The sequence below is a fragment of the Moschus berezovskii genome, chromosome 18 (genome assembly GCF_049115385.1).
Source record: "Moschus berezovskii isolate FMDL1 chromosome 18, NW_MosBer_1.0, whole genome shotgun sequence".
Lineage (NCBI taxonomy): Eukaryota > Metazoa > Chordata > Mammalia > Artiodactyla > Moschidae > Moschus > Moschus berezovskii.
This window is the reverse complement of record NC_142477.1, coordinates 51,097,942-51,117,896: the sequence shown is the minus strand read 5'-3', so window position 1 is coordinate 51,117,896 and position 19,955 is coordinate 51,097,942. Positions and strand designations below refer to the sequence as shown.

At 38.4% G+C, this 19,955-nt stretch overlaps 1 protein-coding gene and 1 long non-coding RNA gene across 3 annotated transcripts in view; one reads left to right on the top strand and one right to left on the bottom strand.

Annotated features, from left to right (window-relative positions):
* The first annotated feature begins 381 nt into the window (after window positions 1-381).
* On the top strand, window positions 382-8,198 carry LOC148774989 (uncharacterized). 2 transcript variants are annotated; one of them, XR_016035235.1, is made up of 3 exons: window positions 382-518; window positions 3,133-3,258; window positions 8,070-8,198. It is a non-coding gene; the product is annotated as an uncharacterized LOC148774989 (long non-coding RNA). The 2 variants fall into 2 exon arrangements; XR_016035236.1 differs by lacking the exon at window positions 382-518 and adding an exon at window positions 598-1,139.
* ITGA1 (integrin subunit alpha 1) overlaps window positions 7,993-19,955 on the bottom strand; it is a 176,077-nt gene continuing 164,114 nt past the window's right edge. The window contains exon 29 of the mRNA XM_088827682.1: window positions 7,993-14,788. Within this exon, the coding sequence (XP_088683808.1) occupies window positions 14,744-14,788 (45 nt within the window). The 3' untranslated portion in view covers window positions 7,993-14,743. The remainder of the gene's footprint in view (window positions 14,789-19,955) is intronic.

Below are 19,955 nucleotides of genomic sequence, written 5' to 3'. Positions count from 1 at the left end.
CACTTTGGGGACAAACCTTGAGAGAGTAATGAGACTGGACTGTGTATGTGACTGCACCTTGTTAAGGCCTCTGTATAAACTTTCGCGATTCTGGCAGGTGAGTGTGGATACCTACTCATCTTGTAGTGGCTGGAGACAAGCCTTGAGTGGAAGTTCCCTTGCTTTGTAAATCTGCCACATAGTAATCTGAAGTGACCTGCCTCTCTCTTTGGTCTCTTCTTGCCCTCCTAAATGGGTACCAGTTTGTGAACCAACATCTTTGAGTTACTTATCAGTTTCCCATATATATGCTCCATGCACACACTTATAACTTCAGCTTGTTTGTTTTTTTTTTTCTTGTTGTCTTCTCTTTTGTCAGTCGAACTCACAGGGCCTCAGACTGTGAATGTAAGAGGGTTTAGGGGGAAGTAACCTCCTCCACCCTAACACCATACGATCCTGCGTGCTCAGTCATGTCTGACTCTGTGTGACTCCATGGACTGTAGCCCAGCAGGCTCCTCTGTCCATGGATTATCCTGGTAAGAATATTGGAATGGGTTGCCATTTCCTCCTCCAGGGAATCTTCCAGAACTAGAGTTCAAACCTGAATCTCCTGTGGCTCCTGAATTGGCAAGCGGATTCTTTACCACTGGAGGCATGAAGTGAAAGCCCCCTAGCACCACTAAGTCCAACTGAACCAAGAGCAGAAGCCAGCTATGACCTGTGCACCATACTATGCAGTATGGACCATCATGGTAGTAAGAGGAGGAAAGGAAAAGGAGGACAGGAAGACATTCTTGCTGCTAATTGAGATCTGAGATCTACATTCTAGTGACCCACAGAAGATTAGAGGAAATATTTAGGCCTGGAAATTTTCACGTCTCTAAACACGACTTGAGTCAGAGACATCGTATTATAAAACTCCAATCCATTTACTATATGCCTCTGTAATTGCTCTCATTCCTGAGAACTCAAGGGTTACACACATCTACTCGGTATATTACAAGCAGATCTCATTTCATTGTGCTTCTCTTTAGTGTGCTTCACAGGTACTGCTTTTTTACAAATTGAAGGTTTGTGGCAACCCTGTGCCAAGTGAATCCATCAGTGCTATATTTCTAACAGCATTTGGTCACTGCACACCTCCATGTCACATCTTGGTAATTCCCGCATTTCAAACTTTTCATTATTGTTATGTTTGTTGTGATCTGTGACCAATCATTTTGATGTTACTACTATGTTTTGCTGAAGGTTCAGATGATGGGCAGCAGTATTTAGCAATAAAATATTTTTTTAATTAAGGTATGTACATGGAGGTTTTTTTTTCTTTTTACATGGAGGTTTTTAAGACACAATTGCATTGTACAGTTGATAAACTATAGTGCAGTCTAAATATACCTTGTATATGCACTGGGAAACCAAAAGGCTTGTGCAACTTGCTTTGTTGCAGTATTGCTTTATTGTGGTCGTCTGGAACTGAGCCTGCAATACCCCCAGTGTATGTACTATTGCATGTGAGTTGCCTTTTGTTTTTGTTTTTGGTCTATTTCCACCCCACTCCCCAAGGTATGGTTTCCTTATATGCTCCTCTTATTATCTCTCAGTAATTGCAGCAAAGCAACAGAACTTTCTGTATTTATCATCTTTGGGCAGTAGGCTACAGAGATGAACATGTGAATGGAGAAGATAGGTGACAAGCATTAATGCTGATTAGAAAAGATTAGATCAAACGGTTGCTAAATCACTTTGTATCCACTGACATGCAGTTTAGTTTGAAGCAAAACCGCACTGTTTCTATTTCTACCTACTTAAAACAATAGATATATGTTCTAGAAACTGGCAAAAACAAAATGTGCCTATTTTTAACTAAAAAACCCACATTTGTTAATGCCAACTACATTGAGAGTTACCTTTAAAATAGTTTAAATAAGTTACTTGGAATCTAAAGGAGAAACAATCTTTTTGTTGGCCTAAGTTATTATAGAAATTTAAAATCTATATATATGACTGAAAGAGGGTAGTGAGATAACTATTTGACTGCCTACCACGTGCAATGTGCTGAGAATGTATGGCATGCCGCATGTGTTATTATTTTAAGTTTATTTTCTTTTGGCTTCTCATAACAACTTTATGAGCTATTGTTATGTTGTCCAGAAGCTTATTGTTATGATGTTAGCAAACTTATTCTTGGAAGGCCAAGGTCAAGAAATGGCCAAGAATGCACAGCGAGTAAACAGCAGGAGATGTGGACTCAAGTCCTGCCCAGACTCTAAAATTCATTCTCTGTGCACTATATTATGGGGCCAAATTATGTTATGGTTTGAGATACATACAAAATCCCAGCTTACATTCTGCCAAACTGCTTAATAGGGAAAATAATTATATATCTATATAGTTTATATATATATATAATATATCATGTCATTTATGTAGCATTTAGGATCCAAGCATCTCAGCCTGGCCAGTTCAAGTAACTGTGTGAGAGAAATACCCATTCTCTAAGTTTCTAGTCAAGGCATACACATGGGCTTAGGTTGAAAATTCCTTTTAAAGATATGAATAAATACAATTTCTTTTCTTTCCTTTCCTAGACACTGTGGCATTAATATTGGCATTTTACTTCCTAAAATTGCATCCCAAGGTGATTCTCTCCCATTATGTCTGATAGGAAATACAAAACAAAAAACTCCAACTATGATGTAAACACAGTGCCTCCTGACTGTCACATACACAAGTTTTGAAGATAAGAAAAGCAAACTAACAAATGTAATTGCAAAATGCATCTACACAATGTAATGCTGCTCAACATTAAAAAGCAATGGACAATCAACATATGCAACAACTTGGATACAAAGCAAACACATTGTGCCGAATAGGGGAAAGACAGATACAAAAGGCTACACACTTAATGAATCTCCTGATATGACATTCTGGAAAAAAACGAAACTAAAGGGACAGAAATCAGATTAATTGTGGAGGATGGGGATGAGGGAGGAAACTGACTTAAAGGGTCATGAGGAAACTTTTACTTGATAGAAATATTTTACATCTTGATTGTGGTGGTGGTTACCTGATTACATACATTTTTCAAAGCTCAAAGGAGTTTTATTTGAAAAACAGAAGTTTTGCCTTAATAATCTTGACTTTATGCAGGGTTGAGGAGCTTCCCACACATCCTCGGTGGAAGAGTGATGCCTCCCAACTCCACAGAGACAAACCTCCTGCGTCAGGACCCTCTCAGACCTCAGCCTGTGCATCTCTTCATCTGGTTGTTCATGTGTATCCTTTATCATATCCTTTAATAAGCCAGAAAACATGAAAAAAAAAAACCACTAAAAAACAGTCATGACTTTAAATTTGTTAAAAATCCAAGTTAAAAAGAAAATATGTGTATAGAAAAGGAGATGGGTGCGGGGCTTGTAAATTCTAGGCTCCAGAAATGACATCTGGAGAGGGAGCTGTGGCAGGTGTGGACTTTAGAATGCAATTTAAGGAAACTAAATGCCAATGTTAATGCTGTGATGTCTAGGAAAGGAAAGAAGAGAGACTAATTATTCATATTTAATCACATCTTTAAAAGGTATGGTCAAGCTAAGCCCACATGACTGTCTTGACTAGAAATTGATTAAAGAGAATGATGTTCCCTTTTATAGTCTGATACTTAAACATAAAGCAAATGCGTTATTGGAGAGCTAGGTAGCTCCTGGGATGTCTGAGCAGTCCCTCTTCCTCTATTATTTCCATCAGTTGATGGTCCCATCCCTAATAATGTCATCAAATGCAATTCAATCAACATCTCTGATTTTTTTTCTCATTTTTGCTGTCAGCCAATCTCTGAATTCTGTGTAGTGAGGAAAGTTCCTCTCTTCATGTTAAATAGGTTCTGTCATATTCAGTCCAACACAAGTTTGTTGTGGCCAACTTCTCTGACCAACAGAAAGCAGAGAGAGGGAAAAACAGAAGTTCAATACACCCTGCCCTTCCTCCACAGTCCACTTGTGGAGGAGGATGCACTTGTGCAACCAAGGCCACTCCCTTGGATGTTGTCTACTCAGGCCGGAGGACCAGTGGGAGTCAACTTGCACTCAGGATTGAGGTGTTTCGCAAATGAAGTTACCTTGGTGGAGGAGCTAGATCAAGCATTGACCCAGCATCTGAAAGGAGTATGACTTGGATTACAGATTAGTGGCTCCTGTTGGTGGGTTAAAGGAGAAAGTGTTTTGTTTTGATATGTTCTTTTTTAAGGAGTTGGAGCTCAAGAGTCGGAGAAGGCAATGGCACCCCACTCCAGTACTCTTGCTTGGAAAATCCCATGGACAGAGGAGCCTGGTGGGCTGCAGTCCGTGGGGTCACTGAGGGTCGGACACGACTGAGCGCCTTCACTTTCACTTTTCACTTTCATACATTGGAGAAGGAAATGGCAACCCACTGCAGTGTTCTTGCCTGGAGAACCCCAGGGATGGAGGAGCCTGGTGGGCTGCCGTCTATGGGGTCACACAGAGTCGGACACGACTGAAGTGACTCAGCAGCAGCAGCAGCAGCAGCAGCAGCTCGAGAGTAACTAACACAGTCATGAGAGGAAGGGACGCTCAGCCTCATTGCAGAAGGAGAGACAGCACAGCGTCTTTGTATTGAGGATCCAGCAGCAGGACATGCCAGGAGTGAGAACTAGAGGAAGAGAATGCAGATGCCTCTCAAATAACAAAGAGGCTGTGTTCTTGAGCTGTCCAACAACACACTAATTGGAATCTCTGCAGAATTATCCACATTATAATGGTGAGGTATGCAGGAGTGAGAGAAATCTTTGCAAAGTGTGTGAAAAGGAATAACAGATGACACTTGGGTACAAATAGAATAGAAAAGTCTGACAGTTAAGGAAGGAAGAAAATTAAAAAGTGAGACACTCAGCACATAAAACTAAAAAGCCCTGGACAGTTCCTCAAGGGTGCTTAGGGTCCTTGGCATGGCTAACTTCCAGCTCCACTAATTACAGTCTGATGGCCAGTTCTGGATGCTATTCTCTATTTTCCAGGTTTATGCATTTCCACTCTTGCCTTTGGAATGCCATTCAAGACTGTGGTTTCTAAATGAATTCATGCCACACACGGCTGGTTGAAAGATACTATAAAAACAACAACAAAAAATAACTAAGTGAAATGGCAGCTAAAGACCAAACCTGTGGATGTTTCAACGCTGCTTTTATTGAATTAATGCAAGTACTGAATTAAGCTAGTACTTGCCAGTCATGTACTAATTAGAACTCTGGCACATGGTCAACGAGCATTCATCTGTGAAGTGGCTGACAGCCTGGGTACCTACAGACAATGGTGCTTGCCTTATTATTCCTGAAATTGGGAAGGAACTGAACCATTGTAACTAAATTCTGTGCAAGTCAGGGATGCTACACCCTGATTTAAGAGTCAAGTCTCAGAGTGAGATAACTCCTTGATTTCACTCTACTCTACACAGAAGTTTAATTTCAGGCACCTATGAATTGAAAACCTGCAAGACATCAAAGTCTAGGATTTCTGTATACTTAGAGGAATTCCAGGTTTCCCTCACAAGAATTCTCAACTCTGGAATTACATTCATTTTTTTAAAATTAATTTTTATTGGAATACAGTTGCTTTAACAATGTTGTGTTAGTTTCCACTGTACAGTAAAATGAATCAGCTATATGTATACATATATCTCCTTTTTTTGGATTTCCTTCCCATTTAGGTAATCACAGAGAATTCGGTAGAGTTCCCTGTGCTATACAATAGGTTCTCACTAGCTATATATTTTATACAGAGTATTACTAGTACATATATTTCAACCCCTTTCTCCCAATTCACCCCCCACTTTTCCCCCTCGGTATCCATTTGTTTGATCTTTATGTCTGTGTCACTATCTCTGTTTTGCAAATGAAATCATCTATACTATTTTTCTACATTTCACGTATATATGTGTTAATATATGATATTTCCTCTTTCTGACTTATTTCATTCTGTATGACACTCTAGGTCCATCCACACCTCTGCAAATGACCCAATTTCATTCCTTTTTATTGCTGAGTAGTATGGAATTGCACTTATCTTTAAGTTCATTTTGTTTGATATTAATATAGCCGCCTCCAACTCTTTTATGGTTACTGTTTGCATGGTATCTTTCCCCCATAATTTTCTGTTCAATTTATTTGTGCCTTTGAATCTTTTAGAGGACCTATAGACGGACCTCATTCTTTTATCAGTTTGGCAATCTCTGACTTTTGATTTGACTGTTCAGACCATTTACCTTTAATGTTATTACTGATATGGTCAGAGTTACATTTGTCATATTACCATTCATTTTCTGAAATTGAAACTTCAGTACTTTGGCCACCTGATGGAAAGAGCTGACTTATTGGAAAAGACTCTCCTGCTGGGAAAGAGGCAGGAGGAGAAGGGGATGACAGAGGATGAGATTAGATGGCATCTAACAGAGATGGTTAGATGGCATCATTGACTCAATGGAAATGAATTTGAGCAAACTCTGTGAGACAGTGAAGGACAGGGAAGCCTAGCATGCTGCAGTCCATGGGGTTACAATGAGTCAGACATAACTGATAGACTAAACAAATTTGTTTTGTATGATAAATGAGGCCATGGTTGCTATTATTTTTAGTGAGAGTACCTTTCCCATCTTTCCCTGTTTACTCCTTGCTCTTTGCCCTGCCCCACTGCTGCTTCAAGAAGTAGTTAAAGAAATAATTATTTGACATTTGGACTAGTATGGCAGGTGTATATGTGTATAATGGTTATTAACTTGAGAGAATGGGAGTAATTTTACTTCCTGTTGCCAATTCTAGGATGAGGGAAAGAATTTGATGGCTATCGTCCTTTTACTATGAAAGAAAAATTTTAAAAATTAAAAAACCTACAGCATACCATTTCTTTGTAATTTGAAGGATGTCAAAATAGAAATATGGAAAAAATAAATATGTATGCTCAGAAACAAGACAACGTCATGTTAGTAATTTCTGGTGCTGGTGAAATGATTGTTTTAAAATTATTTTTTCTGAATTTCAAATTGTTTTACAATGTGAATATATTTCCTTTTACCTGAAAACATTTTTTCCTAATCTAAAAATTGTCACTCATTTTAAAAAACAATTCAAATAGCTATTCTGAAGAAGAAAACAGAAATTATCTGCAGTCCCTTTAATGATCACTTCTATTTGGTGAACATTGTTACTAAAATCTGCTTATGATTATCACATTAATTTTATTATTGGACACCACAAAGGATAAGAAAAGCAAATGTTGTGTCTATGCTTTAGACTTAAAAATAATGTTTCTATGTTTGCCACTGATTTTATAGAGAATATATCCAGATTCTCCCTACTACCTCCACTGCATTTTCCTCCTGGGTGAAGGGTGAAGTGGGAAAAGAATTATTGAACTCAAAGTCAGAGAGAAAAGATAGTGCATTGGGATCATGTATTGACACAAATTTGGTCCAGGACCTTACAGATAACCTCTTTATAAGTCAGTCTTTTTCTTCCACAAAAATATCTCTTTCACTCACTCTACTGCATAGTGTGAGGATATAATCTTTTGTAAGATGAACACGTTATTAAACTTCTTCCAGCATTTACTTCTAGCCCTTATATATGAAATTATTTCTTTAAACTATAGGCTGAATAGAGAAAATAACTTTTTTCACTTCTTAGTATTTTTGTTTGTTTGTTTTATACTATGTGGTCCAATCTATTATTATACAGCAGATAATTTATTATTAAAACATCTCATTAGGAGAAGATATGCAGTAATAATGGATTCTGAGGTTTTTGTCTCAAGTTTGCAGTAGACTAATCTCATTGCTATACCGTGTACAGGAAACACCACAGACAGACTGCATTTGCTTTTTGTCTTTTCCGTTTAGAAGCATTAAAGTGGAAACCTACCAAGGAGCTAAAAAAAAAAAGTTGGTGCTTTGGAAGAAATACTAATCTTGGACAAAATCCATGTACTTAAAATCACAGCAGTCACATTTTTCTTTGAAAGAGTCACTTTTTTTTATTAACATATAAGACAGGATGCTTATTTACCTTGACGTAAAATACACAGCTGATGCACAAGATAAGATAGAATGATACAAAAATACCAAACTTCTGACCTCAAATCAGTGTACAGGATGCACCATATATAGGACATTCAAAATATATTTTTGCTTTCTCAGCTATTTCTAATTTTGTCATCTTAAATCATTGTTACCTGATAACCAATTTCTTTCTTAACATGTGTTGAAATCAGGCACTTAATAAATGACTAGAATCAAGAGAGTTAGTGCTTCTTTGTTCTTGAATGCAATCAAAATATTTTCTTCTAACAAGTCGGTCCAATAAAAGCCATGTAGAAACGCACGCATCCTTGGCTCTTCATTTTAATGAGTTTATTCTGAGGTAAATAGACAAGCAGTGAATATACTTTATGTTAGACCATGCAGAAAAGTTTATTAGAGTGAGTATGATAACATGTTTCAGGGCAATCATTATTATATACAATGTTTTCCTTTTTAATAAAATGGACACATTTTTTGTACACTGTCTGTTAACAGTTTTACAACCTGACACTAGTAGCACACAGTACACCATTCTCCCTCTGGCCAGTGTTGCCCCATAAGGAACACAGGGGTGGCTGTTACATCTTAAATAAAGGCAGGGGTGTCTCTCAATTAGACACCAAGTATCAGGATGTGCTGTGTGAAATGGTTCTAGAATGAAGAAGATCTGAGCTGTGGCTGCTTCAAATGATTGTCTTTACTTGAGCCAAAGCATGTTAAACTTCAGGAAATTAACCCTAGTTAACAGACAGGTAAGAATATACTTTTACTCTTATTTAATCAACAATTTACTTGTGTGAAGTACCTGTGTTAGTATTGTGGTATGACGTGGGCTAAAAATGCTTACAGTATTTTGAGGAGTAATGGTGTGTACATAAAAGGTAAATAGCTTCAGCCCCTCCCCCACTTTTTTTTTTTCTGTCTCTCTAAATGCAAGATGTCTCAGGACATGGCAGGAAGATGGTCACCTGTCGTTGGGCCAGTGATGCTAAGATCTCTCAGAAAGTCACCACTAGTGTGCTGTGTGGTGACTCCCTACTGCTTGGCTACTCTGTAGCAGAAAGAAACAATTAGACCACTCACTCTTCCCCAGCCAATCCTATTTCCATCTCTTGAAAAACAGAGTTGGGGACAGGGACTGTCAGTAGGGGACTGTTGAACTCTGGCTTTCATCCTATCATTTGGAATATTTCTTTAAAAAGTTTGGTTCCCAGTCCCTTTGCATAGATCAAACTGAAATAAAAGATTAAATGCTGAGTCTCAGCCTCTTGCACAAAAACTCCTGAAATTCCAGATTTACTCTTTTTTTCATCAAACACAATCAAAAACAATTTACTCTTGTTTCATCAAACACAATCATAGTTATGAGAGTCCCTGATATCCGCCCGGTATTGCCATGATTTCCATGGTGTGTCAGACAATTAAAGGATTTCCAAGATTCAACTCACCAGTAAGGAACATCTAATCCTCAAGGCCTTGCAAGGGGCACCAGGCTTCAAATGGCCTTTCCAAGAGGACCCAGATTAAAACCAAACATCCCCACTGTGCAGATGAGAAGAAACCTACTGGAGGGCAGAAAGCAGAGAGATCCTGCAAATGGCCCCTGGGTCCTACTGCCCAGTCGTCATGACATTGAAATTCTCTACCCCGTGATGGAGGGAAAATGCAAGGAAGTCCTGTGTAATGTTCTGAACTTATTAGCTATGGAAGAAAGGCTTTAATGTATTTTGAAAGGAAAGAAAAAGCTGATCTCAAAACAAAGAGCCCAACATTAGAAGTGATAACTCATCCTTGTATTAATATATTTTTTGGAATGGTAAAACTTCAGCATGTGCTTATGTGTGTATTTGTTGTGGGAGGGCTGATCCTGGGATACAGTGAATCTGGGAGCTCAGGTTTAAGAACTGGATGTCCCGGGCACCACATGTTGTGGGGACAATGGGCTGGGGAGTGAAGAGCCTCCACATACTCCTTTACTTTTCCTCAAGGTTGATGGTCTAAGGGTGTTGCTTGGAATTGCTAAATTCAAGGTTATATTTTAATACGAGGATCAAAAATACTGACTCTTTCACCAGATTACAACGTTAGATTTTAAGTCTTTTTACTGTTGTACTTAAGATGTTGCACAACAGTGCTCCCATTCAGAAATGGCAGCCTTCAGCCTTCTGTAAGGCACTGCAGAGTTCATTTCCGGTGGTGGTTTCAGAATTTCTGGGTAGGAAGTGATCAGGGACAGCAAACTGATTAGAATCCTGTTGTCCAGTGGATTCACGCTGTTTACAGTTAACTTGTATATTTTAATTAAAAAAGTAGTAGCATCATTTTGAGGATTTTAAAGCCCCTCTTTTTGATTTTAGATTATATTGTAATTTCCATGGATGAAGATGGGGATTAGGGGGTGCTGATAGAGACCCACCGAAGGGCTAAATCCTGCCAGCCCCACGCTTCTGACAGTGTCCCAATAATGGATTGTAAATTCCTTAAAGATGCTCCATCTCTGAAGTGCCTTTCATCTTGCCCCAATTCCATTTACTATACCAACCCTTTAGATTGCTACAGAAGAAGGGAGAACTGACATACTGTGTAAGTGATCAAGTCACAGCAGCTGGTATTCACAGCAAGCAGAGCACACTTTTTAAACAGATTTTTCTCTAGGAGTCTTCTCAAAAGTGTCCCTTGGGGAGAAGACTAATAGAGGGAGACTTCAGAAGTGTTGAAAATCAGCGAAGGATACATAGCATAGTAGTTCTAAAAGACTGATTGCCTGGAAGCCTCTTTATTTGAACAATACTGTGACTGTCCTGGACACAGGAACCAGGCTCTGAGCCTGAGTCTTCCCTAGTTTTCTCAGTGTTGTGCAAAGAAAAGACAACTCATTCACAAGGAGCAGATTACAACATGTTTGACCGAGAGGATATCTGGTAGGAAAGCGCAGGGTATAGATGCCAGTGGGCACACACTGCAAACTGTGATCCTTCTGGGGCCGCCTGCAGAGAACACACCAGCTCTTCTCTGAGCCTCTCCCCACACCCAACTTTACTCAAGCATTCTGCAACCACCTCTTGCTTTGGTGCAAATATTTGTTTCCCAACTAAGCTTAGGCATTGGTTTTATAAAAGGTAAAATTATAAATTACTATGGTTGAATAAACATCAAATTTTATAAAAGTATGTCCTCCCACAAGCCTCATTTCAAACACAGTTATGACATAGAAAATATTCAAAGATTAAATGGCCTGAGAATCTAGGGCTTGGAGAAAATAACTAAATAAATTGGATCATTGAAGTTCAAACTGAATCATAGAAATTACAAATATTTACAGAGTATGGCTCCAGGGCTCTGGATTCCTAGAGAAAGTGAAACAGCTTCTTTGCGGCTGTGTAGGTCTGATTGTCATTTCATTTCTTCAAAATTATATATAATTTTACTTTCAATTCCTTCCTTTTCCAGCAAGTTTGTATCATTTTATTAACATTAAAGGAAGATTACAAGGTTAGAAATTAAGATGGAAAAATGGGAACCTGTGTAGCACTTTGTCTACTGGGCTTGAGGGTAGCCTTTTAAGGATAATCTGAAATCTGACTGTATTGTGCATGTTTGTATACGTATATATATATATATACACGCTGTATTTTTATTTATCTATCATATCCATCTATCATCTGTTTATATCATAGTCAACTAATCTGGGTCGGGAAGATCCCCTGGAGAAGGAAATGGCAACCCACTCCAGTATTCTTGCCTGGAGAAGCCCGTGGACAGAGGAGCCTGGTGGGATACAGTCCATGGGGTTGTAAAGAGTCGGACATGACTGAGGGACTTAGCACACGCACAGTCTATCTCAATGGTGTGCTAAAGCCAGCTCACACTGATAGAACAGAACTGACAAATGTATTTTCAGGAATTCTATAAGCTGGTTAGGGTTATGTTAGTAGCTTGAAAATGGCCATGACAAAATAATTTAGATCATGAAAAATGGCTAATGACACAAATCAGGGATTTTTTTTTTTCCTCCTGGAAAGTCAGTTGTTAAATAATTTACCAGTATGCCATTATAGGTTTGGTATGGAAAGGGACTTCTTACATAATTCAGTCTATAGCAAAAGCAACAATTAATTTTTAAAAATACCAAAGTTAAAAAAACAAAGTTTTGTTTTGCAATTCAATTTAACCAATAAATGTTCATAATTGTACGTATCACTTTTCTTGTTAAATGTTTTAAACTAATAGAGTTTTATAGATTTCCTAGTCACTGACTATATTTCAGGACATCTGTACAAAGTTAATTTGGGACAACTGTTGACATTATTTTAGCCAAAGCTTCTACATTTATGATATCTAGATATTACATAACTATATGCTAAAGTTAAATATTAAAGAAAGTGAAAAGAATATGCAAAGTGGATGAATCAAACTTTTCTTGTGGTGTAGCTTTTGTGTGTTTATTTCTTGTAAACTGTCACTTGGTGTTGAGGTATTTTTTCTTCAGCTTGTGTCTGGGCATGCGTGCATGCGTGTGCGTGTGTGCGTGCATGTGTGTTTATACGCCTACGTGCACAGATGCATAGACACATACACACATAAACCTCAAGAGATTACAATATTAGGGAAACAGGATATCTGGCTCATTTAATAGTCTACTTAAAAACCATGAATGACTTACATTGAAAACTGTAGAGCTTATAAGTAGCTATTTGATCTGGCCAAATACCTCTTTCCTTCTTTTCTAATATGTTAAAAATGTCATCTTTTCTATTTTTCCCCTTTGGGTTAACAATATATTCAGTTGAAATATGCACACTCCTGGTTCAGTGAATGCTTCATCTAGGAGTCAGAGAACAAGTGTGAATTAAAAAAAAAAATTATCAGATTTATTTCTAAGAATGTGCTGAGCCTGGAACACAGCTGCTAAGCAGGCTACGCACTGGAGGTGTGCACCTTGATGACTACGAATATGAGAGATGCTCTGTTGAGCAAACAAAGCACAGGTGGAAAGGATGATTTTAGAACTTGGAGGCAGAAAATTCTAAAACGGGACTTTTCTGAACAAATGACAGGCCAGCAAGAGGATACGAAATCTCTGGAAAGACAGCCTTTCTTTTCGCTGCTGATGTCCTCAGCACTGCCCAGGTGCCTGTCTTTGACCATCAGGATTTTAGATGCAGATGTAGAGAGTCATGAAGTAGGCTGCCTCTGAGTCCACAGTCCCTGGAAATTAGTTTTTAAAAAAGAAATCCATGGCATTTGATTATTTTCCATTGATTTGCTGCTTTTTGAGAAAAAGAGAGCCCAGGATTTTCTAGATGAGAATGGATTATGATCTTGTGACAATAGGTAGAGAGATGTAGCTGCTGCAGAAGTAGCAGCAAATTTTACAGCAGTAGTTCACACATTCATTCATTGCTGTTGTTTTTCCAAGAAATGGAGCAACTTATGCTACAGTAGAGTCCGATGCACTGTAATGATTACTTCAAGAACAAAGAAGCTCATACAAAAGTGTGATGTCTTTCTGTTGGTGTGAGATTTCAAACTTGAAATTCTTTAAAATGCATTTCTGGAGATATATTTAAATACTGATATGCCACACTCAAAAAGCAGCGGCTTGTTGGTAAAATGCAATACTGAAATGAAATACTGCCTTTTCATAAAAAGAATTGCGTTTGGAAAATTAAATACCTTTACAAAGATTAAAAATAAACATACTCTCACAGTTTGAGGGTTTGAATGAACCATGTACCAACGAGTTGAATCAACTCTTACTTTGGGTTACATCCTGGGACCCTTCATGTTCAAAAGCTGCCCAGAAAAGATGACCAGCATTTCTGCAGCATCCATCAACATTATCAGAAATCATTTTTGCATATACCACACACATGATTTTTCATGACAAATCAGTGCTATGTCACATAAAACTGCTGTTATTTTTAGTATGAAAGAGTTTTGAGTTTCAGAGTTCAGTATCAAAATTGTGTGTTCTATAAAAGCTTAAATTAATCCATTCAGTGCACTTGCTTTTCAACAAGTCTTTCTTGAATTTTCTCTCCTAGATAAAATTTCAGCTCAATTGTACTATTTTACAAACACTTTGGAAAGAAAATTTTCCAAGTACAGAACCCAACACAAAGATGCTGACTGTATTCTCTGTGATTTGATTCTATTTTCAGTCTATACTGTATATAGGAAATTTTTTTCATTTAAATGGGGGGAAGTGATCTTTTTCAGGTAAAATTCCTTTCTTTGCATTTACAAATGTTGACTATCATGCTGAATGTGGATATCCATCAGGAATCAATGGAAAAAGCTTAATTTATATTATTTTGAAAGTAAATGCTTCAATGATCATAAAAATCTTTTTCTGCATTCCTTAAATACTTTGGAAATTTAATATATAAACATATTTGTACAGGTTATTTTTCATCTTCAAAACACTTTGTAATTTTCTTACTCAACAAAAATGAGTAATTATTTAAAAATAGTTTTCAACATTTTATAAAATATATCTTTATGGTACTGTTTTTGGATCTTGCTTGATCTGTTATTTTCTAAGTGACTAATCCCTGATGGATTACATAAAGTTATGTGACTATGTCTTTGATTGTATTTATTAATTTCTTGTCACATATTTGAGGCAAACCTGAGGATCGATTATTGAATAATTATTTCTTCTCTTCCAAATATTTCATTTCTCCATTTTCTTCTTTAGTGGTCTTTTGAAGAATCCGATCTTAAAGAAAATATCAAACATAACACAATTAGTTATTTGAATTTAGGTAATAAATATTAATCTCAGATAAAATTTAGCTTAGTAAAATGTTAGCAATTGTGGGCATACAAATAATCGAGAGGTATTCTTTTCAATTGACCTATTAGGTAATATTGAATGTCAAGAAATGACAGTTATAGGACTTCCCTGGTGCTCCAGTGGTAGAGACTCTGCCTGCCAATGCAGGGGAGTTGAGTTCGATCCCTGGTCTGGGAGGATTCCACATGCCTCAGGGCGACTAAGCTCCTGTGCCACAACTACTGAGCTTGACTGATGCAACTAATGAAGCCTGTATGCCTCGAGCCTGTGCTCTGCAACAAGGGAAGCTACCAGAACGAGAAGCCTGTGCATTGCAATGAAGACCCAGTGCAGCCAAAATAAATAAAATTGAAAACAAAAAACCCCCCAATAGATTAGATGATACAGAAGAACAGATTAAAAAAAAACAACAACAACTAATATATGTAGCAAACTAACTTAAAGGGTTCTGGAAAAATATTTTGGGAGACATGCAAACTGTAGTTATCCAGCACTGTCTCTGCTTTGCCATCATCTTTCTTTTTCAAGCATGTGTCAGAGAAATTTCCATTGAATAATCAGTGGTCATAAGTTGAGGTCACTAGAGATGATGGTGAATCTGGTAGGTACACGATGGCTAAGAGGTTGGGGAGATTTCTGAGTTGCCTGGATTAACTCTAAACACGTTTTTATTTTTGGCTCTGCTGTGCTGGGTCTTCACTGCTGCGTGGGCTTTTCTCTAGCTGCGGTGAGCGGGGGCTACTCTTGCTGTGGTGCTTCTGCTTGTCATTGTGGCGTCTTCTCCCGTTGTGGGGTGGGCTCCAGTAGTTGCCACACACGGGCTCAGCAGCAGTGGCTCCTGGGTAGCACAGGCTTAGTATTTGTGGCCCATGGACTTAATTGCTCCACAGCATGTGAGTTCTTCCTGGACCAGGGATCGAACCCATGTCTCTTGCATTGGCAGGCAGACTTTTTACCACTGAGCCACAAAGGAAGCCCTGGATTAACTTTAAATGTATTAGCACATCCATCTATCTAGGCTTGACATAAAGAGACTCTTGAAAACACCCTGTATCATTTGGATATGAAAATGAAGTAATTGAACATACGAAAAATTCCACATAGTGGTGAAGGCGGGTCATTTTTCATGATGCACTGTGATAAAAATTATAACTGCTTTATTATTTCCAATTATATAGAATAATAATAATAATTTTTAAAAGAGGATAAAGAATCTGCCTGACGATGCAAAAGATGCTAGAGATGAGGGTTGGATCCTTAGATTGGGAGGATCTCCTGGAGAAGGAAATGGCAATCCACTCCAATATTCTTGCCTGGAAAATCCCATGGACAGAGGAGCCTGGCAGGCTACAGTACATGGGGTTACAAAGCGTCCAACATGGGTATTAAAAAATTTTTTTAAAAAGGGTCCTAGAGAAATATTCTTTTAAATCTGTATTCTTTTAAGAAATTTGAGAGTGGATTATAATAGTTCAAGCAAAGACCATGAGTTAATTCTTTGGAAATGTGGCACCTTCATGTCATTTTAATCATGAAAGAAAGTGAAAGTGTTAGTTGCTCAATCTTGCCGGACTCTCTGCGACCCCATGGACTGCAGCCTGCCAGGCTCCTCTGTCCATGGGATTTTCCAGGCAAGGATAATGGAATGGGTTGCCATTTTCTTCTCCAGGAGATCTTTCTGATCCAGGGATCAAACCTGGGTCTCCTGTACAGCAGGCAGATTCTTTTCTGACTGAGCTACCAGGGAAGGTCCCTTTTAATCATAAAGTTGTGGTAAATTATGCAAGGGAATCCTATAATTAAAAAATATATATATTATTAAACAATTGAGACTTCTAAGGGCATAAATGGTGAAAAATATGCAGTTTTAAATTAGAGAAGTTTTACTCAGGGCTTTATGTCTTCCTCCACTCCAGAATTTAGTTGGTGGTACCGACTCGATGGACATGAGTTTGAGTGAACTCTGGGAGTTGGTGATGGACAGGGAGGCCTGCTGTGCTGTGATTCATGGGGTCGCAAAGAGTCGGACACAAATGAGCAACTGAACTAAACTGAACTGAGACATCACAAAAGAGGTGAGAATAGAACAAATGAACACGAAGAAACTATATATGTGTCTTCCCTAGAATACAAATTCTCCTACATGTATCAGGCCTTTTTCTCTGAGCCAGATACACGAATTCTGGATTCACAAACCATTAAGCTTTTTAACTTGTACCTGCATGTCCTGAGTCGAAAATAAATCAGACAAAGCTCTCACAAAAGCAGGTGGTGAATCATGACTTTTCTCTTTCCTGCCCTGCCCAGGTCCTGATCTTTTCTTCTTCCCTCTCAAGTTTTTTTTTTTTTTTTTGCTTCTTTTCAACCTTCCTTTGCTTTCACACATTAAAAACTTAGTTTAAAACTTAAACTCCTGTTATCAAAAATTTTCCACCCAACTGATTCTATTAACATTGGGTTTTCAGTGCAAGTTAGGTGATTAGAGTGAAAACTAGGAAAATATATGTTCATAGCTTCAAATTGGACAGGGCCAATTCTAGTCAACATTTGCAACAAGTTAAGTTTGTTTTCAGCACCCAAACTTACTTTATAGTTTTCACTGTCCTTCTTTTCCTTTTAATATTTATTTAATGATCTTATTTTCATTCCCGCCTAGTTAAAAACCCTGTGGCCAAAGTCTGATTAAACAGTCCCTGGCAGAAATACGTGCTCAACGGTTGTAATATGGAATAAATGTTGAATGAAAACATTTATCAGTTCAGCCGCTCAGTCCTGTCCAACTCTTTGCAACCCCATGGACTGCAGCAGGCCAGGCTTCCCTATCACCAAAACATTTATATTAACATATAAAAGGCTGCTAGATGGCAGTACAATCCCCCACTCACATTCCCCCCACCGTATGCATACTGGATGAGGGAACAAAGCTATAGGATTAGTAAATAAATCATTAAGGGTGGATCTTTAGACATCAGTATAAGATCAAGACAGGAACAGTCTGACTTCTCAGGTTTCCTTTGTGGACCATCTCATTCTTTCCTTTTGGTTATGATGACTGAGCTTCTCCCTTAGCATGTGCTACCAGATTTCAGGACATATTTCCCAATCTATTTAAACCTGTGTCCTCTAAAGCCTTCTCCCATCAAGGTTAAGTATAGTAAGCACCTACTAAGATTTTGTCAAGTCTTAATGTCTTCTATGCATGCTATGAAGATAAAGCTACAGAGACTGTGCCTTTTGAAATGGAATTCTAGTTCCAGTAGGAATCTTTTACCTGCTCCCTTCACAAAGTTTCAAACAGAGTTTTGATGACCTCCCAGTCTGTTGGGGTTTGGAAGAAGAATGAAGAAAGGCTAGTCCTGAGGTTTCTACCCCACTAGTCTAAAATTAGTCTAAAAAGATGCGTGGGGATGAGGGTAGCTTTTCTGAGCTTACTGCAGACCAAATGCTTCACGGAGGTTCAGACAAGAGGAGGGCAAGCAATCTTTTCAGTATACAGAGCTGCTGAAAGGTTGAATCCAACCAGGGACTGTCACTCCAATATCAAATATTTTTATATATTTCAGGGAGTTCATGACCTTCTTGAGCAAGACCAATTCCTGGAGCTCCAGAGCAAAGAGCCTGCCCCATAGAGTGCAGCAGAGGACTATACTGGATAAAGGCATTGCTTCAACCCAGTCCCTTACTAGATGAGAACTCTTAGGGGGGTTAACTTCTGTTTGCTTCAGTGTCCCCAAGTATAAAATATAGTTAAAAGACTTAGTTGAAAAGATTGTAAAGAAAAGAGTGAATAGAAGCAAGGGAGACCATAGAGTGAGGGGGTTAATAGCACTGACACAAAAGTGAAATGGCCCAGATGATTCTCTACTCTGAAACTGACAAACCATGTGACTTTTGGAGACATATTTAACTTTTCTATGCCTCAGCTTCTTTGCTTACAAAAGGAGGTCCATAATAGTGTCTTTCTCATAGGGTTGATGTTAATATCTAAAGTGGAAATGCTGAGAATGGTTCCTGGTACACAGTAAACACTCAATAAGTGCTAGTTTTCTTCCCCTCCACTGTGGAAATACCATTCTGATTACTGGCATTCCCACTGATGTGACTGAGTTAACTAAATCTACAGGTCAGGACTGTCCAAAGGTTGCTAAACCTTTGGGCTTAAAAAGAAGATGTAAGAAGCCATCAGAATATATCATCAAATCATATCCTGGATGGAAGAATGTGTTTGCTTTTACACTTATGCTTTTTTCAGGTTAGTCGCTCAGTCGTGTCCAACTCTTTGTGACCCCACGGACTATAGCCCACCAGGCTCCTCTGTCCATGGAGTTCTCCAGGCAAGAATACTGGAGTGGGTTGCCATTTCCTTCTCCAGCTTTTTTCAGACTGGTGACCAAAAAACAGGGCTGAAAATTTGTTAGTTTTAAGGAGAGGTATACAGCTAGAGAGACTACTCCAATATCAGCTCTGGCTTCCCTCTTCTCTTGACAGCAGTGTCCTGAAACTGTACGAACAAGTGCTGTGCTTAGAAGACCATACTGAAAGAAATCAACAGTAAGATGTCCTATTACAGGTGCTTACAAACAAAGAAACCATTTTCTACATTCCAAGCATACCCTTGACACCACTAAGCCAGGCCTTGGGTACCACAGTGTGGCAAAGCCAGGTATTACAGACAGAGCGTGGATACCCTGCAAAGTAGGAGGAAGAACTGCAGGTCTGAGATGGCGGAGAGTTCTGTCCTGGAAACTTTGCTGGAGAAAAGCTGTGGATTCTATTTACTAAACTAAATGCTCCTGACATACATCTTTAGCACAGCTGTGTTCATCTTCTCTGAGAATAATGTCCCGAAAAGAGGAAGATAGTTATGGTAAGTCAGAATGGATACGAGCAGTTGGTAATTTGATGGGAGAAAAATTTGCTATTTAAACTATTTGATTAAAAGATAATTCTGTTGCTCAGATATCAGAAAAATGAATATGTAGCCACAATCTCTATTTTTGACATATTGATAATTTTGCTTTTGAACAAAACAATAAAATATAGGGTGATAAATGCTAGGAGCCACCAGGGAAGTCCCAATAAATGCTCG